At 36.8% G+C, this 20,118-nt stretch overlaps 2 protein-coding genes across 2 annotated transcripts, besides 2 other annotated features; both read right to left on the bottom strand.

Annotated features, from left to right (window-relative positions):
• Positions 1-733: 733 nt before the first annotated feature.
• N7516_001587 (uncharacterized protein) lies at positions 734-961 on the bottom strand (the record flags this gene model as incomplete). The annotated part of the gene is made up of 2 exons (XM_057214307.1): positions 734-893; positions 918-961. 2 exons carry the CDS (start codon positions 959-961, stop codon positions 734-736), a joined length of 204 nt encoding a protein of 67 aa, XP_057076190.1.
• Positions 962-2,592: 1,631 nt separating this feature from the next.
• Positions 2,593-2,599: a sequence feature (Short protein (N7516_001586, KAJ5941418.1) was converted to a misc_feature.).
• Positions 2,600-2,648: 49 nt separating this feature from the next.
• Positions 2,649-2,656: a sequence feature (Short protein (N7516_001586, KAJ5941418.1) was converted to a misc_feature.).
• Positions 2,657-18,592: 15,936 nt separating this feature from the next.
• N7516_001585 (uncharacterized protein) lies at positions 18,593-18,948 on the bottom strand (the record flags this gene model as incomplete). The annotated part of the gene is made up of 3 exons (XM_057214306.1): positions 18,593-18,673; positions 18,731-18,806; positions 18,890-18,948. 3 exons carry the CDS (start codon positions 18,946-18,948, stop codon positions 18,593-18,595), a joined length of 216 nt encoding a protein of 71 aa, XP_057076189.1.
• Positions 18,949-20,118: the final 1,170 nt, after the last annotated feature.

Genomic DNA, 20,118 nt, shown 5'->3' with positions numbered 1-20,118 from the left:
CTACATCGCTCGCTCCTTCTCCTCGCCCACAAGACTCGTCTTATTCCTCGGGCAACTTATCTAATCTAGCTATTTCTATTTATATACGCGTATCGGTCTACGCGGGAGACTCTCGTAGTAACGACGAGGGGCGCTCTACTAGAGTATCCTTCTACGTAGCATCGGCGATAATATAAACCTACGGCGAAGTATCTAGCGGTATAGACTCAGACGACCGTTCTTCCTATTCCGATCGGATATTCCTTATTCTATAGTATTTAGAGTTTTAATCGATCGAGCTCGAAATTTCTAGCTACAGTTCGAACTCGACCGAGCCTAATCTTTCTTCCGGTGCCTATTACTAGTCCTAATTCGGGCTAACTTAACTAGCCACGGGCTATAAACTCTACTCTTCATTTATCTCTAATAAAAGATAATACTATACTTCGAGGAAATCAATTTAAGTACTAGGTCTTACTATCTATTCCTAATCAGCCGTTCGTAATAGTACGTTTATATCCTACTCTAGAGTTTCCTATAGCGGAATAGATAACTTAGGGGTTTATCGGCGCCGTTACGTACGGTTATATAGTTTGAATTTAGCGCTCTCTTATAGCGCCGCACTTTTAGTGCCTATAGTCCTAGAGGGGCCCGATATTATCTCCGATACCCTACGTCCTTCTAAAATTACTAGTGCTTTTTTAACTTCTTCCGATAAAGAAAGCTACGCTACTATTTCTACCGCTTTATTCTCTTATTCGCCTACGTACTCTTCTATATTAATATCTATCGAAGATTCTCCCCTAGCTATATTTTCCTCACCCCCTCCCCGCGGCTCCTCGTTTTCGGCATTAGTAAGACGAAGGATTTTATTTTCCTTACCCGTTAGTACCATAAAGTCGTAATCTTTAAATCTAGCGGCGAGGAGGTATTATTACCCCTTATACAAATTTATATCTAGGTATAGTAGTAAAGAGGCCATAGATATCAAATAGAACTCTCCTAGTAACTATAGGGGTTACATTAAGGATAGTTAGTCGTACGAGACCGTTAATACTTATAGTTCCGTAGAGGTATATCTTAACCTAATAGAAGGCGAGGGAGGTCTCGAGGGAATAAACCTAAATCTAGCGTAACTATCTTCTAATTCTTCATCGTCGCTAAAACCATAATCCCCCTTAATAATCTCGCCGTACTCTAGTTTATCGGCTTCGGCTAGTTCTATATAAAGAAGACCCTACTTATTTTAACTTATTATACCCCTACTTCTAACGAACCCAAGTTCTACCTCAGACGCTAGCTCCGCTACCTCTCCTATCCGGCTACCTTCCGAATTAATACGCGCGATTTCCTTACTATAATAAAGGTCGATACGTAAGGATCGGTATCTTCGCTACTATCGTTACTATTACCTCTATAGCTTCTTCGCTTACTTCTACTAACGTCTCCCTCGGCGTATATCTTTTAAGCGTTACCGCTCTAAGTTACTATCCTACCCGGCTCTTATACCTATAGACCCTACTCGTTCTCCTTTATCTTATAGCGAACGATTGCTCGGAATAAAAAGCGGGGACATTAGTAAGTCTAGAGTTAGAGATCTACCCGCTATATCGTTATTTTTATAGGGTATTAGTAGCTCGCCGAAGAAGGTAAAGTAGATACTCCTCCTTACTAAAGTAGAAGTAGCTTTTCGTTCCCTTTAGAGGGAATCACTATAGAGTTAGTCGATAAAAAGAAACTAATAATCTTATAGTTAGGCTTCGGTTTATAGATATCTATATCGAGATTCTTTCTTAGATTCCCTTCTACTAACGAATTATACTAGAAGCTTATAATTAAGAAGAACGGCCTTTAAAAAGCACTCGGTAACTTTATTAATTAGAGATTTAATTTCTTCCCTATTATACCGATAACGATCTAGTCGACGGGCTCTTAAAAGAGTATCTTACGCAATTTACCGATCTAGTAACTACTAGATAAGCTACTTAATTTATAGCGACTAAAACCTAAGTCTCTTTACGAGTATAGCTATCTTATATAGTATTATAGGCTCTACTACCTCATAATTAGGCTTCGCCGTAGGATTTTTCTTCTAAGGCTTTTTAGATAACTTCGGGTAATAACGTATAGCATAGAGCTATAGTTATCGATATCTAAGTTCCGCTAGGTCCCCCTAGGAGTACGAGTAAGATCGAAACCTAGCTTCGGATATTTATATTAAGAACTACATATAGGTAGGATTAAAAGATAAGAAGGCCGCACGCGTAGCGCCTCTAATTATAGGGAATAATCTAGAAGGTATAATAAGCCGTTTAATATAGTTCGTATATAATTCTAGGTACTAGAGATCTTTAAAAAATATATATAGAGATAGAATTATACCCTCTATCCTCTTTAATCGCTTCTAAATTAAGGTCCGCTCGGATTCTATAAAGTTTAAAAAGACTTCGCCACTATATATAAGACCTTTTACGGTGGTTCTATCCTTCGAGGACACTCTAGATACTAGGAGTTGTAATATTTCCACCGTATAAGGGTTAACTTTAAGTATCTTAGTACGATCGTATCCTATAAGTAAAGACTAGTATTGCCGTAGCCTAGTTAGCGCATAAACTATCTCCTATAAACGTAATTAGTATCTATATTTTTTAAGAGTTAGACGACCTTACCTTATCATAGTAGATAGCTAGAGCCTACGGAAGAGATCCGATTTATATTCTATATATTATTAAGGAGGGTAAGCCGAGTAATAAGTCAAAAGTAGCTCGGACGCTCGGATAAGACTTAAGTCCGCGAAGCCGCCTAGCTTTATTATCTAATAGCCGTACTAACTATCGATTTTCGAAGTATAAATTTGCTTTATATCGATATTACCGAACTTTTAGGTAAATCTTACTATCGCTTAGAACTCTCTCGTTAGAATATTCATCGATAAGGCTTATTTAAAGATCGGGACTAATGTCTTAGGGTTATTAAAACTATAGGAAAGTATATAATAGATTTCTAGCTTACCATCTAAATATAAGTCAATAGTCCACTATTAGTCGATCGATAGTAAATAGTATTCTCCGGCCTTTAATCGATATTAACTATAAAGGCACTATATAGAACTAGTAGAGAAATAGAGGTATAGGCAGCGGCTCGGTTAATTAGTCATTATATTAGCGGCGTTTACTCGCCCTACTTAAAGAGCCTTATAGAGATACTCTCTTAATATAATAGCGCTTACGTAGTTATATATATCGAGTCTTCGATAACCTTCTTTATTAAATACCTTATAGAGTCTTTCTATATTTTTTATATTCATATATTACGAGATAGATAGGTAGGGGGTAATCTAGCTAATATTAACCTTAGCTATTCCTTAGTAAGTCCGATACCTTTCTATTAAAATCTATAGCTTAGGATCTATATATATAGACTCGTCTATAGTGCTAGTAAGGTAGAATATACGTAGTAATAAAGTATCGGTTATTTATATTTAACTAGTCTTAGCCTTATAAAAGAAAGGGTCCACCTAGCTGATTTAGCGTCCTAGTAACTAATATAACTGTAAAAGCTAAGGGTAGCCCTTAAAATAAATTTAGTTCTATTAATACAATTACATTATAAATAGGCCTCTTCGCCTTTAAGCGCTATACATTTCCACCTTATTTCCTTTCTATATATCTTAATCTAGCCTAAATATATCGAAACAAGATAAGCACTATACGGCGATTAACTTTAAGAGCTACTAAGAACGGCTTACGAATAACCTATCACGAGAGGTACCCTTAAGTAAACAGCTATACTAGCTTAATATACCTACCCAATTAGATAGTAGTTCTAATAAAAAAAAGAGAAAAACGTCTCCCTAGAGCGAATATATACGAAAGGTTATAAGTAGAGGCCTAAAACTCTTTAGCTTACCTTAGGTATACGAGGAAGGTATATCTCGCGGGTTAATCATAAAGAAGGAATCACCCTAAGATACTTATCATCGGACACTTAGATATAGTCTAGTAGGTAAGGTATTTATTATAACTCGCTATTCCCGTCCGTCCTAGGTAGTAGCTATTTAAGAGTATACTAAAGGGGACGTGGCTAAAATACGACGGCTATATAATATCCTTAACCACAATAATATATTAACGGCCCGAGAGTACTTCGTAAATAAAGGATATATATACGCTCTCGTTAACGACCTCTAGCTTACTTTAGAGTAACTTATAAGATATCGGTCTCTCTATCCTATATAGGCGGAATTAGCTTCTATAACTTAGTAGGTATATAGCTCTTAATACTTCAAGTATTTTAAGCTTATAATAGTATAGATTTTAGATGGTTTATATTACCTCAATAAAACTAGATTAGAATACCAGTCTCTAATATACCGGAATATTCTTCTCGGCCTAGATAGCGTTATCAAGATCGGTAAGTAGCAATTGCCTCCTTTATAATAATTATTCTAACCCCCTATAACTAGCTTAGAGATATATATAGAACGTCCGCCGGGTTAGGCATAGAATATATATATCAAAACTCTCGCTTCTATCACCATAGAAATCATATAGAAGTATATAAAAGATAATAGAATAGTAGGAGTAGATAATATAGATCGGTAGCCTATCGACTTAGATACGTTTAGGTTCCTTTCCGCCCTCTCGATAATAAAGTCTATTAAATCTTTAAAAGAGGTACCTAAGCCAATATATCACAAGTAGACGAATATAAAACTAACATTTATCAACAACCGCTTATCTATAAAGAAAGTCGATTAGTAGGAGAGTTAATACTTCTTACTCGGTCTATTTTAGTCTCTATAAGGATATTCTATTCCTACGAGAGATAGTAGGAAATAATATCTTTTAAGGAATTATAAGTATTAGCTTACTTATAGTTTTCAAAGATTCTATTATATACCCATAACTTTCAATCATATCGGAAAGGCTATTAGTAAATTTATTAAGCGTATATCTAGACAATAAAATCTATCAGCTCGTATACTTTAGCAAAAAGCTATCGGTAAAGATCTAATCTTAAGTATAGAAGAAACTAAGAACCTAGAAATACTATATTTTCCCTAGTAGGTCCTTAAACGGCGGCTAGGCCCTAACTATTCAGAATATCACGGTATAAAACTAATAATTACTAGTTATAAGTAAAGGAGATCGTAGGCTTAGAATATCGTCTAAGAAATTAAGATAGGTATAAAGCGCCATTTCTAAAATAAGACGTAGCTACCGTATAAAGGACTTTATATATACTACGTAATTAACTCATAGTGACTACGTAATTGACTCATAACCGGCCCGTCGTAAGGCTATAGCCGACCGAAACCCTCTAATAGACCACGATCTTTATCACGAATTTATTAAAGAATTTAAAGGATAGGGACCGAGAAGGTAGTACCATCCGTAACTACTAGCTAACGCGCGTATCGAGAAGATAAGGATTAGTTATAGGATATAATCTAATAACGTTAGCTTAGGGGGTCATTTAGAGATAAATCTAAATTAGCAATTGCGACTTAGAAAAGGGCCCTCCCTCTAGGGCACGGTTCCCTACAGTCTAAGAGTAAGAGAGAGACAATAGTATTATGAAATAATATATTTAACTTAATACCTACTAGATATAATCATGGCCTTAGAATCTCTAGAGAAAGATTAGGTAGGAAGAAGCAATTCTAGATAGAGACTTAAGGTTAGGAACCACCTATATTTCTAGCTTATATAAATTTGCTTCATTCTCCATAGGCGCCTCTTAGATAATGTTTAGCTAGTCCTAGGAAAAGACGCTATTACCTCCAAGCATAAGTGTTAGAGCCTCTGGTCATGTGACCTATACGGCTGCCTATTTTGTCAGGCTAGTGGTTGATGTTTGCATGTTTGCATATCTACCCCACTCCATGTCTCCATAGCTACATCTCTCTCTATAGTTCTCTCTCTCTTCTCTTCTCTCCCCAGTTCTCCAGTTTCCAGTTTTAATCAATATTACTTCTCCACAACTGCCTGTTCTCGATCCGCCAACAGGTTCTAAGCCCTTTATTCTTCTTACTAAGACTCCATCAGTTCTCGAAGTAGTAAGACTAGTATCTTTATTTTAGTAACGTCATTTGTGTGACGATATCACGTGATTGATCTATAGAGTTTTCACGGTCCCACTTTTACCCCACACTTTACTCGCGATTGTTCGCTAGTAGCAACCCTATTTGTCTTATTTATCTCGCTCGCGATTTGTCCGCTTAAAGCGACCCACTTTATTCTTTGTTTTACTCGCGATTATTCGCTCGGAGCAACCTACTTTATTCTTAATCTTACTCGCGATTTGTCCGCTAGAAGCAACCCCTAGTTCTTCGAAAACCTCACTTTTCTCGCTCGCGATTGTTCGCTAGTAGCGACCGTTAACGTCTTCGAAACTTCTCTTTATTCTACTCGCGACTATTCGCTTAAAGCAACCTAATTTGTTAAAATAACTAATAAGTCAAACTCTAGTTTACGGGGTAAGAGCTCCCGACAGCTACCCGTACCGGACCGATCTACCCAACCGACTCCGGGACTTCCCGTCACCTAAAGAACTCGCTTAAAAGCGGTTACTAACGTATAATACCCGAAGACATATATTTTAAAGGTTAATAGATCAAACTTTATACGCTAGAAGCGCGAAATTACGAATAGTTTACAGATAATTCGAATCGAGAACGTAGTAAATTTCAATATTCCGAAGCCGGCGGAAGACGACCCGACGTACGATACCTAGTTCTACTAGTCGGTATCTATTCTTAGCTAGATTTCCTCGAGGATTAATAATAAGATTACTATAACTCTCGAAGGCTCGATTCAACAATTCCCGGAATACGCCGACGACTTAATAAAGGAAATTACCCGGATTATAAGCGGTAATAACAAAGTTATAAACGTTAGTTTAGAAGCTTTAAAATTCGCTAAGTTAAAACGTAACAACTTCTCTACGGCAAAGGATTACGTTATAGCATATTAGAGTCAGTTTAACGTCCTCGGACGTTACGGAGTAGCGCCGCACCCTTTTACGGCACTCTATATTATTCTCGACGCGCTTCGTAGCGAACTCCCGAGCGTAAACTTTACTCTCGATACTTTAAAACGTTAAGTTCCTATAGAAATCACGATAGATAACTTTAGTAAATATTATAAAGAACTCGCGATTAAAGCGAACTCGATTACGGAAGCGGACGAAACGATTTCGACGGCTAAGGTATCTCGATCTCGTGATTCTTCTTCTCGCGGCGGACGTAGATAGCGCGGTCGTAGAGGCCGTATTAGACGTAGAAACAACTACCGGAAGCCGTTTAATAAAGAAGATAATAAAGAAGATAATAATAAAGAAGTCGAAGAGGAACCTAAGGAGCAGCTACGTAGAGCACCTTCGAAAGGTCAGGACATTAATAATTAGGCTAAGCGTCAACGTAATCAGCAGCCGCAATATGTCAATAATGCTGAATATGCTCACTATAGTGCCGAGGGCCACCCTACTAAGACTTATTTCCATCTGCTTAAAGATTTTGTTTCTGAAGGATAGGAGCCGTTCTCTAATATCTGGTGCTACGCGAAGGCGCGTATAGAGCGTGCGGAGAAGGATTCCAAATCTTCAAAGAAGAAGTGATTGTTTTGTTGTTCTCTACGGGGGGATAGGGAAGAGCACCTATTTTATCTGAGGAGGATTACTACCCTAAGGGGGGGTGTTGGAGCCTCTAGTCATATGACCTATACGGCTGCCTATTTTGTCAGGCTAGTGGTTGATGTTTGCATGTTTGCATATCTGCCCCACTCCATATCTCCATAGCTGCATCTCTCTCTGTAGTTCTCTCTCTCTTCTCTTTTCTCCCCAGTTCTCCAGTTTCCAGTTTCAATCAATATTACTTCTCCACAACTGCCTGTTCTCGATCCGCCAACAATAAGGTCTACTGCCATAGACTCAAACGATCGATAAAGACTAGTTAGAGCTAGGTAGCGATTAAGAATATAAATAGCTAACGTATCTACCATTTTATTCTAAAAAGCTATTCTTCTACCTCTATTTCAAAGTTAGCAATACAACCATTCTATAGGGCATAAATAAGCGTATATTTGATTTGCCAAGTCTTCACTAGCTAGTAAAATCACACTAAGTCCTATATAAGTAGCAGCTTTCTACTAACGCTCGCCCTAGCGGTATTAATCACTTAAATAGTCGCGATCTATTTTTTAGGGCACGAATTAGTTCCTATAAAAAGCCTATAAGATAGAATCTCTAGCGATCGTAGGGATTGCCCGACGTTATCAGTTAAGCGGAAGACCGTTTTTCTTACTTTCCTTTAAATCATTAATATAATTTTCGAAATAAATATAGATCTAAATCTAGGTAAGACGGCGATTTATATCGTCTAACTTCGAAACTAAACAAGTAAGCAAGTTCAGGTACCTCAGATATAACACATATACCGCCAAGGACGAAGTCAAGTTAACACAAGGTAAGGTATATAAGTGACGGTTAAGTAAAAGAGACTTAAACGAGGCAATCGGGCCGTCGGATCGTATAATTATAATCAAGCTATCACCGTAGTCTTCGACGTCTCGAGCTTATTTTACGCTTATAGTCTCGCTAGTTACAATCTAACATATTATTTAAATATAGTTAACGTACTTAGCTACCTAGGTCCGGTTATCGACTAGCTTATATTTATAAAAGGTTTCCCTTTCGATCTCTTATACTTTCAGAAGCTTAAGATCCGGTAAAGTTAGGGCTCTTCTCTAGTAGTGATTCCTAAGGCTAAAAGCACTAAAATTGTCTTCATAAGGCTTTAAATACTTAAGTTATTCTTTTTCGTTAATCACAATAGGTTAGATTTCTATATTTCTATATTTCGCAAAGACATATACGCCTAGACTTAACGTTTAGAGACCTATTGTCATTATCTCTTTATTACTATCTGTAGACTATATCAACTATAAACCCCTATCTAATAGTAGAGGGACTTCTAGAAGATTTAAATAAAGCTAAAGGGCATATTTCAGTAAATACTAACGCTTAGTACAGTCTCCTATATTAATAAAGCTATATTATAAGGTAGCCAGATATTTTTCATTATAGAGTGCCTCTAGTATAAGCTAGGCATCCCAATCAATAAGATCATCATTAGAAATATCGGGTCTAAGGGCACCATAAAAGACTAAAGTATCTAGGTCAAATAATACTATTATTCGTATACTAGTTAGCGACACTAAGAAATTAATAGTTAACTTCTCATAATAGTAGGCTTTAAGGGGGAATGTCTAGATAGTAGAAGAATTGCCTCGTATTCTATCAAGTAAAGTATAAAGAGGAACAAACACTAAATTCGGGATAGCTAGATAAATAAAGGAAGAAAGCGAATAGCTAGAAATTAAGATAAACAATAGCATATAGGGGTTTCTAGCGTCCCTAAAAGGCGCATCTTAAAAGGTAATAACTAGGAGCCGTATTAGTTACGACCCTAAAAAGATATCGTAACCTAAACGGCAATTAATTAAATCATTTAACCACGATTTTTCTCTTATAGCCACAGTTTTCCCAACCCGCTAAAAAAAAGATAGGATCGTTAAAGTAGATTTTGCCGGTCGCCATACCCTAATAAAAATACTCGTCAACGCAATAGTAAGGTCATAGTCAGAACGGAATCGCTTTCTAAGAAACCGTAAGAATTAAAACAGAAGCCGATTAAGAAATAGAGTATACCCTATTTACAAATCCCGAATTATGCCGTAACTAGAATAAATAAGAACTAATCATAGAAGCATAGAGCATACTATTAGAGTCACGTGACAGCCATGTAGGGCCGCAGGTGATCCTGACACACAGAACTCAGGATATTGTTAGACAGTAGCTAGTTTTTCTTCTCTTCTTTTCTTTCTCTCCAGAGTCTACAATATTAATCCCTTGAGGTTAACATTCATTCCTACATAGCCTACATTCCATCTAACAGGTTATAAGCCCTTGCTCGTACGACTCCGAGCATCTTTTCGTTAAAATTTTCAACCAATCAGAGTTTTTCATTTTTCTTTTATAGGACGCGTTTTTCGGCCCGTTCCGCATCTCCACATTTCGACTGTCGATCCTATCATTAATTTTTATCGACGATCTCATCGTAAGTCAACATTTTCATCATTCTAATCATCTAGGAAGCTTCGTTTTCCGTAGTCACCTAATCGACGCGACGGACGGTACCGCTTCGCGCATTTCTTTCGATCGAGACCGAAGACGGACACTCGACGTACAGTCAAAATAACTAGTTCCTACGATAATAACGATAACGGAGGAGAAGGTTCCTTACGTTCTCTCCCCGCTTCTCGCCAATAACACAATCCTATTTCTAATAGTCAGTAACAGCAACAACGTAGTCCTATCAGACAGACACGTACATAGGGGACTGATCTTCCTAAAGTAAAGGAGATCAAGCTTAATAAGGGTATCAAATTAGCTCTTAATAGCAGCAATCTAGCAAGATAGAAACAAAAGATTGTTAATAGATTAAGTATAACGCGAATCGATTAGGTCGCCGACTACAATCTTCCTCGTCCTACCGAATTCGATCCTAATTACGATCTATAGAGATACTAGTCGAAGATTTCTAGTAGATAGATCGAAGGTCTTCTAGATTAGAAGATTATTATAACTCTTAAAGGATATATAAATGGTTTCCCGATTTACGCCGATTATATACTACGTAAAGTCGAGTCTATTATTCGTAGTACTAGTATCATTAACAACGTGAGACGGGAGGTGATCAAGTTCGACGAGATAAAGAGATCATACTTTAGTTCTACTAAGGACTATATTAATGCCTACTAGACCTAATACAACCAGCTTAGTATATATAAAGTCGAACCTCACCTATTCGGAGCGTTATTTATAATGCTTCGACAACTAGAGGGTGAACTCAAATCGGTTACGTTTACCTACGAGACTTTAAAAGACAAGATACTAGATTCCGTTATAAAGGAGGTTTTTAGCGATATATATAAGGCATTAACGATTGAAGCACGCGATATTCCTACTTCGTTATCATTCGACCCGGAAGCTTCTACTAACGTTACACGAAACAACAATAATAACAATCAACGCGGAGGTAGAACAAGAGGTCGAGGCCGTAGTAGTAAAGGTCGTAGAGGTAGTTCACACAACTCTAGATCGGATAACAATAACAATAAGGATAATCAAAATAATTAGAAGGAATAGCATCAAGGCACGAAGAATACGCCGCCTAAGGGCAAGTCGATTAACGAATAGGCGGAACAACAGCGTAATCAACAGCCATAGTATATAAATAATTCTAAATATGCCCACTATAGATATACTAGATATCCTACTAAGATATATTTCTACCTAATAGAGGATCTACCTATAGAGGGATAGAAGCCGTATAGTAATACTTAGTGCTATATAACTATACGTAAAGGAAAAGGTAAGGCTAGCATTGCTCGTACTAATACAACTCGTTCTTCGGAGGACAACTAGATAATTGATAGTGGTGCTTCCAAAACGATCACTAGGTATCGTAAGGACTTCTACGAATACTTAACTTATAAGCCTAGTAAGGAGTCATATAGCTATACGAATGCTAATAGCAAGGTCTAATTAGCAATTAGTTATAGCAAAGCGCCGATTCAAATTAAGAATTCGGAAGGCAAGATTAAGATAATTCTTATTAATACCTACTATAACACGGTAACTAACGATCGTCTACTTTCATCTAATACTCTTAAAACGGATCACGGTATCTACCATAATCCAATTGTTTCAAAACTAGTTTATAAGAATAGGGAGGAAGTTGGTTTAGTAAAACGGTTCAATAGTTTACCCTAGATTAATAGCCTACTCTATTAAGGAGTGATTCTAGAGAAGATTTAACAATCTTCTATTCAAACGACTTACTTCTATAAACCGAATTCTTCTGATTTAGACTCGGATTCAGATAAAGAGTTTGATCGAATCAATAAGTCTATTTCGACTTACGAAATTTATCGTCGACTTGGTTATATTAGAAGACCGTATATCAAAGCTTCTCTTTCTAATACTATTCTTCTAGAGGAAGGAGACTAGGTTAAACTTTATAACTTTAACTACGAAGCTTATCAACTTAGTAAAGCTAAGAAGCAGATTTCTCGGGATATACAACGACGTATAAAGAAGCTAGGTATAAAGTTTTATACGGATATATAAACTATAAATCTACCTAGACCTCGTAGTAAACGTTATTAGGTACCAATTATCGATAACTACACTCGATATACCGAAGGACCGTACTTTCGAACTAAGGAGGAGATTGCATTTTATATAATTACTTTCTATAAGAGACAGAAGATTCTTCGTAGACGTTACCTAGCTTTCTAGCGGATTAACAGAGGAACTAAATTCCACAAGTTCTAGATATAGGCAGAGGAAGAAGGTATAGTTTTTAAAATCACGCCTATCTATATACCTAAACCGAATAGCGTTACGGAGCGTATAGGTAGTTATATTAACTAGATTCAACGTATAATAAATATAGACGCTAAGCTTCCTAAATAGCTTTAGCCTTATCGAGTAGATACCGCAATTTATATTCACAATCGCTTAGTTAATCCGAAGACTAAGAAAACACCGATTATCTCTTAGTAGGAGGGCCTTAGTCTTAGAAAGACGAGGGTCAATTTAAAATATCTTCGTATATAGGGTACTATCGTATTTATCTATATTCCGAGGGAGACACGTATTCAATTAGAGAAATCAGCTACTCGTATATTTAGAGGACACCTAGTTAGTTATAAAGATAAGAATAGTTATATCTTTAAGGTATAGAATCCTACTTCGAAGGAGATTGTTCGTTTACAGGACGTCACCTTTCCCGATAAACTTAATCTTAACTCTTCTCGATCGGATGATAATCTGAAGGGGGGTATTTTAGCTAGAAAGCCGGTACCTAAGGATCCTAATTCAGATAATAACGCCGGAGCACTTTATAAAGAAGGTAGTCCGTATATTCCAGATTTTATAATTAAGAAGGGCAAACAACCTTACGAAGGTCCGAAGGTTATGATTAGGCTAAAGCTAGTTCCGCAGGTTTCTGTTACTAGCAGACAGCTAGAAGTAGTAATTTAGGTTTCAAGACCTATGATTTAACAGAAGCAAGCTTCCGTAGATCTAGATACACTAGGAAGAGCATAGACTATACCACCTATACCAAAGCCGTCAACTAGAATATAGGAGATCGAGGATTAATCTCCACTTCAACAACCGAATTTCCGGAAGTAAGTTAAACCGGCTTACCTTCTACCGCCAAAGAGGTAGGTTATTCAGCAGCCAATTTATCAGTTAGTTCCTTAGTTAATACGTCGTCGTCCAGTTCTTCAACTGTAGGTTTATAAGACAATTCGACGTTATATGGTTGATCATATAGACGGTGGACTATTGCTTCCGCCAGTCCTACCGCAGCCTAGAAAATAGGTAGTGGTATCTCCGGTTTTAGAGGCTATTCTAGAGTCTCCAGTTGTTTACCAGTCGATTAAGGAGGATAATAGTGATTGTAAAGATAGTAAGCATAATAGTTTTGTTCATCAAGGGTAGTATGTGCAGCGAGCCACTCGTAATATAGAAGTTCCTACACAATAGGCTGTTCCTACTTCTCCTTGGTATTTACCTAGAGCATTCCGAGAAGACACTCCATAGGAGGTTTCTCCACAGGAGATTTCTTCATAGGAGATTTTTCCGCAGGAGGTTTCTCCACAGGAGGTTTCTACATAGGAGGTTCATAATCTTATTGTTTTAGAGGAAGAGTAGGTAGTGGTTCAGCCTAGTTCTTATCAGGTTTCTAAGCCTATTTTTAAACTATATAGAGACGGTTTCCGAGGTCGAATTACCTCGGGAGGTCTTAGTTAAAACAATTACCGATAGTTCTGTCACCGAGATAGCTTCTATTCTACCGGAACACTTCATTCCCCGACGATCGAGCCGGACGAGACGATCGCCTAAACGATACGGTTTTCCTACGGAACTCACTAAGACCATATCGATTCCGAGAATAAAACCGAAACCGAAACCGAGACTATTAAGTCAACCGAAGCGAATTATTATAGAACCGGACGTTCTATAGGATAATAATAGTACTAATGAAGGATTAGGTAATAATAGTAATTAAGGCAGGGGGAGACTTATAAAGTCGAGAGTTATTACAAAACAGAGCACTCCTTTCATTTATAACGGCAAGCCTTTATACGTTAAGGACGTTATTATTCCCTAGTCTTATAATAAGGCGATGAATTCTCGATTTTTAGACCGCTAGTAAGTAGCGATAGAAGATTAGTTTAACGACGTTTATACGAAAAGGACTTTTAATATCATTCGCAAACCGCCGGGGGTAGTGCCTCTACCGAGTTAATAGGTTTTTAATCTCAAAGTAACGAAAGACAACCTTATTTATAGTTTCAAAGCGCGCTAGGTGGTTTGTAGTAACTACTAGCAGAAGAAGGAGGATTCAATCTTCTATACTCTAGTTGTTTAGAACGTTCTTATAAAGATCATCTTTACACTCATTACGCAGAGAGGTTACAATTAGCGTCAGTTTAATATAGTAGCTACGTATCTCAATACTTCTCGTAAAGATTAAGAGACAGTCTATATCGTTCAACTAGTAGGTTTTGAATACTCCGAACCTAATATCGGAAGCAAAAGTTGGGTTTGTTAGTTACGGTAGGTATTGTTTAGCCTTTATGATTCGGCAGCTCTATAGAATAAGGAACTTAACAGAAGACTAGTTAAGATTAGGTTTTATACTCTTAATAATGATTCGTATATCTACGTTAAGATACATAATAGTTCAACGTAGTTTCTTCTTATTTATATTAATGATTTTATTAGTATAGCTCCGACCGACGGAGAGGTCGAGATGATTTTTCAGCAGGTAAAGGGTTAGTTCGAGATTAAGGATATAGGAGAACTATCCCGTTTTCTTAGCAGTACCGTTACCCGGGATTACGACAAAAGAACAATTCGGATAATATAGTAGGCATACTATCTAGAAGCACTTCGCTTAGCAGAGATATAGGTATATTCTCTAATCTCGATTCCGCTTTCTCTAAACCACAAATAGGATAACGGTAATAAGGATCCCGACGCTCTTCTAGATTAGGAGGGGCATACTTTATTTAGGTCTTTAGTTAGTAAACTCAACTAGCTAGCAGTTAAAACTAGACCTAATATCAAATTCAATATTATAAAATTACAACATCGTTCTACTTCTCCGACTACCAACGATTTATAAACAGTCCGTACTGTCTATAGGTATCTCAGTAACACAACATACCTTAGTATAACGCTAGGGGGGGTAGACGATACCTCGTTCTTTACGTATACCGATGCTTCGCATAGTAATTAGCATAATTCAAAATCGATAGAGGGTACTATTTGGTTTTTCGGTAGCGCACCTATCATTTAGTACTCGAAAAAACAGAGTATTATGACTCTATCGTCGACAGCTACGGAATAGTATGCTCTAGATCGACCTACCAGGAATACTTAGTAGATTTCAAAGATTGCTAAGGCACTTAATCTTCCTAAGGCAGGCAATCCAATTATTATTTTAATAGATAACATCAATACTCAGTTGCTAATAAGCAAGAAATCGTACAAGAACAGCATACGTTAGCTTAACATAAAGTGGTTTTTCGTCAAGGACGCTATTTTCCAGAGGAAGATCGATTTACGGCGCGTCGAGACGAAGAGCAACGTCGCCGACGGGTTTACAAAAGCGCTTAACAAAGAAGTATATATAAAGTTTATCCGGATGTTAGGTCTTAATTAATCTACATATTAAAGTTTACGGGTAGATGCAGGTTTACGATATACAGGAAATAGTAGAAAATGAGAAAACAAAATAGAGAGTTTTTATTAGTAGAGACAAAGAGATATAGTGATAGTCTTCGTCCTGAAGGGGGTGTTAGAGTCACGTAACGGCCATGTGGGGCCGCAGGTAATCCTAACACACAGAACTCAGGATATTATTAGACAGTAGCTAGTTTTTCTTCTCTTCTTTTCTTTCTCTCCAGAGTCTACAATATTAATCCCTTGAGGTTAACATTCATTCCTACATAGCCTGCATTCCATCTAACACATACGCTATTCCTTAGACCGGAGAATATACTAATAAATCGGTTTACAATAAAGATAAAGAATAGATCGGGTATAATAGTTAAACTTATTTCTAGAGGGCGGTAAATTCTATTTAATCTATAGCCAATTAGTCATTCACTAGCCCTACCTACCCTATCTCCCCCTACTTAATAGATTAGTCCCTTCTCGTTATAAAGGTTGAAACTCCGTCTCATATAGCCTTACTCTCTATTCGAGGTATTTACGAACTAATTCTCTTAAACAGTCTCGTACTTCATACGATACAGATACTAGGAAGTTAGCGTCTAGTTTATTATTCAAGGTAATAGACTTACCTATAACTAGAACCTCACCGCGGTCTTCATAAGTATTTAGCAGCCGTTTTATATTTCGCCCGGAAGCCTCTTCTAATATAATTTCATCATATCGAGGCTTTCTATTAAAAACTATCGCGCGGCGATACTAACCAAACGGCTTACTATATTCTATCATCTAGTTTAATACCACAAAAAAGGACATTTCGAGTATCTATATCACATTATTAGCGCGAGTATAATTAAATAAGAACAGCCAACCCACATAGCCATCATCCAAGATATCATCGCTTAACAAGCTATTTAGAAGCGGTTAGGCTACAACAGCAATATCTAAGAAATTTAGTATCGTTAGTTTACTCTTTAAACGTAGAGGCCGAACTTACCTAATATTTAGACCTCCCACACGAAATATACCCGGCGTATATATAACGTACAAGTATTATACCCGTATAGGAGCTTTTTAAGATAAGATATAATACCTACTATACCGAAATCGGTCGCAATTACCAAGACACATTCGTAATAGTCTACAGATTTACTAACTCTATACGGCCCGCTAACAAATACTATCAAGGAAGTATAGCCATCTAAGGCTATACGATAGTAAATAGTTTCAGTAAGCCCTCTTCGAGGTTAAACAAAAAGCTCCAAGACATCCTACTTTTCTAGCGACCAAGATATCACCATAAACAGGTATATCTAGGCCTAGGAGAATAGGCTTACCGCGGGTATCTAGAGACTTATATATTAGCCTACCTCGATATATAGGGGCCTTATAAGTACAATCTTTACTTTTAGCGGTATTACCTCTTTACTCTATATCGGTATTTATTATACCTAATCACATCTAATAGAGGCACGAGAATAGGGACGTAGGGGGAAGACACCGTTCCTAACGATAAAAAGGAAAAGTTCGACTAGTAATACAAGTAGCATTATACCAAGCGGAATATAAACATACAGCCGGGGCAGCAGAGTACCGGATAGTAGATACCGCCATACAGAATATATATAAGCTATAGCTAGAGATTAGTATAGTCGAAGGAATAGCTCATAAAGGAAACGGCGAATAAAAGAGAAGGATAACAATAAAATCGCGGCTATAATCATAAAGCCCTAAGAAGGATTAGCGCTACTAATCTAATAAGGTAGGTTAAGTAAGAGCGACGATAAATAATTAATACGAAGAAGTTAGGTTTCTCACAAAGTATCTAGCTCTTCCGATCAGTTATCATTACTATAATAATATATAAACCAAGAAGAATGCCAGTCATCCAACCTATAGCCCGATAGATACGCTTACACACCATCAAAGAAACACCCATAGCGTTTATAAGGAATCCCAAATAGTATACTAAGAATAGGAAACTCATATTAATCACTAAAAGGATTCCAGCGCGGTCTCTTACCATTATTATTAACGGAGTCTTAAAGGCAATAAGAAAAATATTTGTTACAGCGTACGCGAGATATAATAAGGCATCTACTCGAGTACAAGGAGCAATCAGCCTATAGCGACCCTATAAGTATAAATATATTAAGTATTTCGTAATAAGGAACGACAAAATTCTAAATAGATTTAGAAAGGAGGGGGCTATACGAATAAGAAAGAGCATTATCAGTAAGCACCCCACTATAATAGCGTAAAATATCGTAATTTCCATTATTAGTCAGGACATAGGTATCACATATTTTTCAACTATTACAAGGAAACCACGGCGCTTTATACTCCTAGGGTAGTAATCCTCACTAGTAGGATAACTAATATTTATACCGGAAGTAACAACTCGTTCAGCGTTACCACGTTTATTTCTCAGGCACCTATATCGCTACTTAGAACCGTTATTATACTAAGGTATATATCTCTCATAATATAGTCTATTATAGGGCGGCTCATCTTCCTTTCCCTACCCTAATTTAGCGGCTCTTCCTAGTTAAGCTTCGAGCCTCTTCCTACTTTATTCATAAAGCTCAAAATAATACTATAGACTACTATAGTATTTGGCTTAGCATAGCCTCTAATATACTTCTTAACATAGTAAGTAAGAGAGTAAAAGGAAAAGTAACAACTATTTTTCACAAAAATGTCTATAGGCGAAAACATACTACAATAAGGATTAAAATATATACACTTAAATACTCTAGTATATAGCAGTTGCGTTATAAAGTGCCTATCGTTACTCCCTAAAAACTATCTCCTCCCAGGTTTTCTCTAAATCACAATCTATCATCATAGTCGGAGTCGGGTAATAAGAGCTCTAGTAAGTCAGCGCTCCGCCTAGTAGATAATGCTATATAGTTTATATACCAATTACAAAGTAAGAAAAGCCCAAAAGCCCGAAGCATCCGCCGACAAGATATATACCTAACCGGTCTCCCGTATACGAATACCTACGCACACATCTACGCTACACATCCTACTATATTCGCATACCTTTTTTATTAGACTTATTTTACGACAGCATTATTTTTACCGTATCAATTTTATTTTCGAAGTAGCATCCTTAGACCTAATAGCCTTAATAGCGGCCATTAAACGGATTGCCTTAATATCTAGGGATTCCTAGGAGAAGAGAAACCTATATAGAAAACATAGATAACGGGAACTCTTATAAAACTTAGGTCTACTAATAGGAAAGGGCTCAATAAATATAAATATTATTATACAAAGGGGAGTCATCAATCATAGAACGCGAGAAGACCACGAAAATTAGTCTTTTATATATTAAACTCACAAAGCGGCCCCCGTAAGACTAGAAGGGCATTCACCGGTATTATTTACGGTCATTAAATAGGTACGGTAACGTAAAAGCAACCGTACTTTCAACGTTATTAACATATTGCCCGCCAAACCTTTTACGTAACTATAACGTCACTATAGCATACCTTCAGCACCAACAACCCTTCATATTAATCGAAATATTCATTAGTACATATACGTAATCTCAAGCAGCCGGGCAAATAAATTTATCATCGGTTAACGTAAAAAAAGACTATTCCGGGCGGTACCTAGGTATTAGAAAATACGCGTTATTTAAGGCGGAGAGTATAGTATAGTCAACGGTATTTAATAGACACTTTACTTCTTTCAATATATTTACATTAATTATATATAAACGAATTAATCAGTTTATTATTATTTTCGGCCGTTCTATACGCCCCCAACAGAAAGTTCATATAATTACATAACTAGGCAGAATCATAGTATCAAGATACTAGAGAGAGGCAATAAAAGTATAGGCAACAGAAAGAAGAGGTAATACATATTAACTAGGCAAAAAGCCGGTATAAATATTTTTTAGAGTAAGGTATCATATTAATAAACAATACGATACAACAGTTATTTAGGAGTCGACCGAACGTACATTATCAACGACGATACTAATATTACAGAAAAATAAGGATAGAATAATTAATAGCGTACTAAGAGTTATCAACGAGCGTAAGAAGGCCAATCAATACTAGTAAAGCATAAAGGTCAACAGGCAAGAGAAGATTTACAGCCGATAATAAACAATTGATTGTCTCAGAAATCCGACTACAAAATTATTAAAAAGAATAAACAAACCGATTAATTTATTTATCTTTTTTATCAACGCAGTAAAAGAAGGTATTCATTAAGTATAATTGGCTAGTAAACACTCTCCACTTTAAACCAAGCGAATTTCCTAATACCCAGGCACCCCCAATATCTATTAGAAGA

Source organism: Penicillium verrucosum (assembly GCF_028828655.1).
Source record: "Penicillium verrucosum strain IBT 35672 chromosome Unknown utg000001l_segment0_segment0, whole genome shotgun sequence".
Lineage (NCBI taxonomy): Eukaryota > Fungi > Ascomycota > Eurotiomycetes > Eurotiales > Aspergillaceae > Penicillium > Penicillium verrucosum.
Note: the sequence above shows the minus strand (reverse complement) of the source record. Positions and strands in the feature narration are given on the sequence as shown.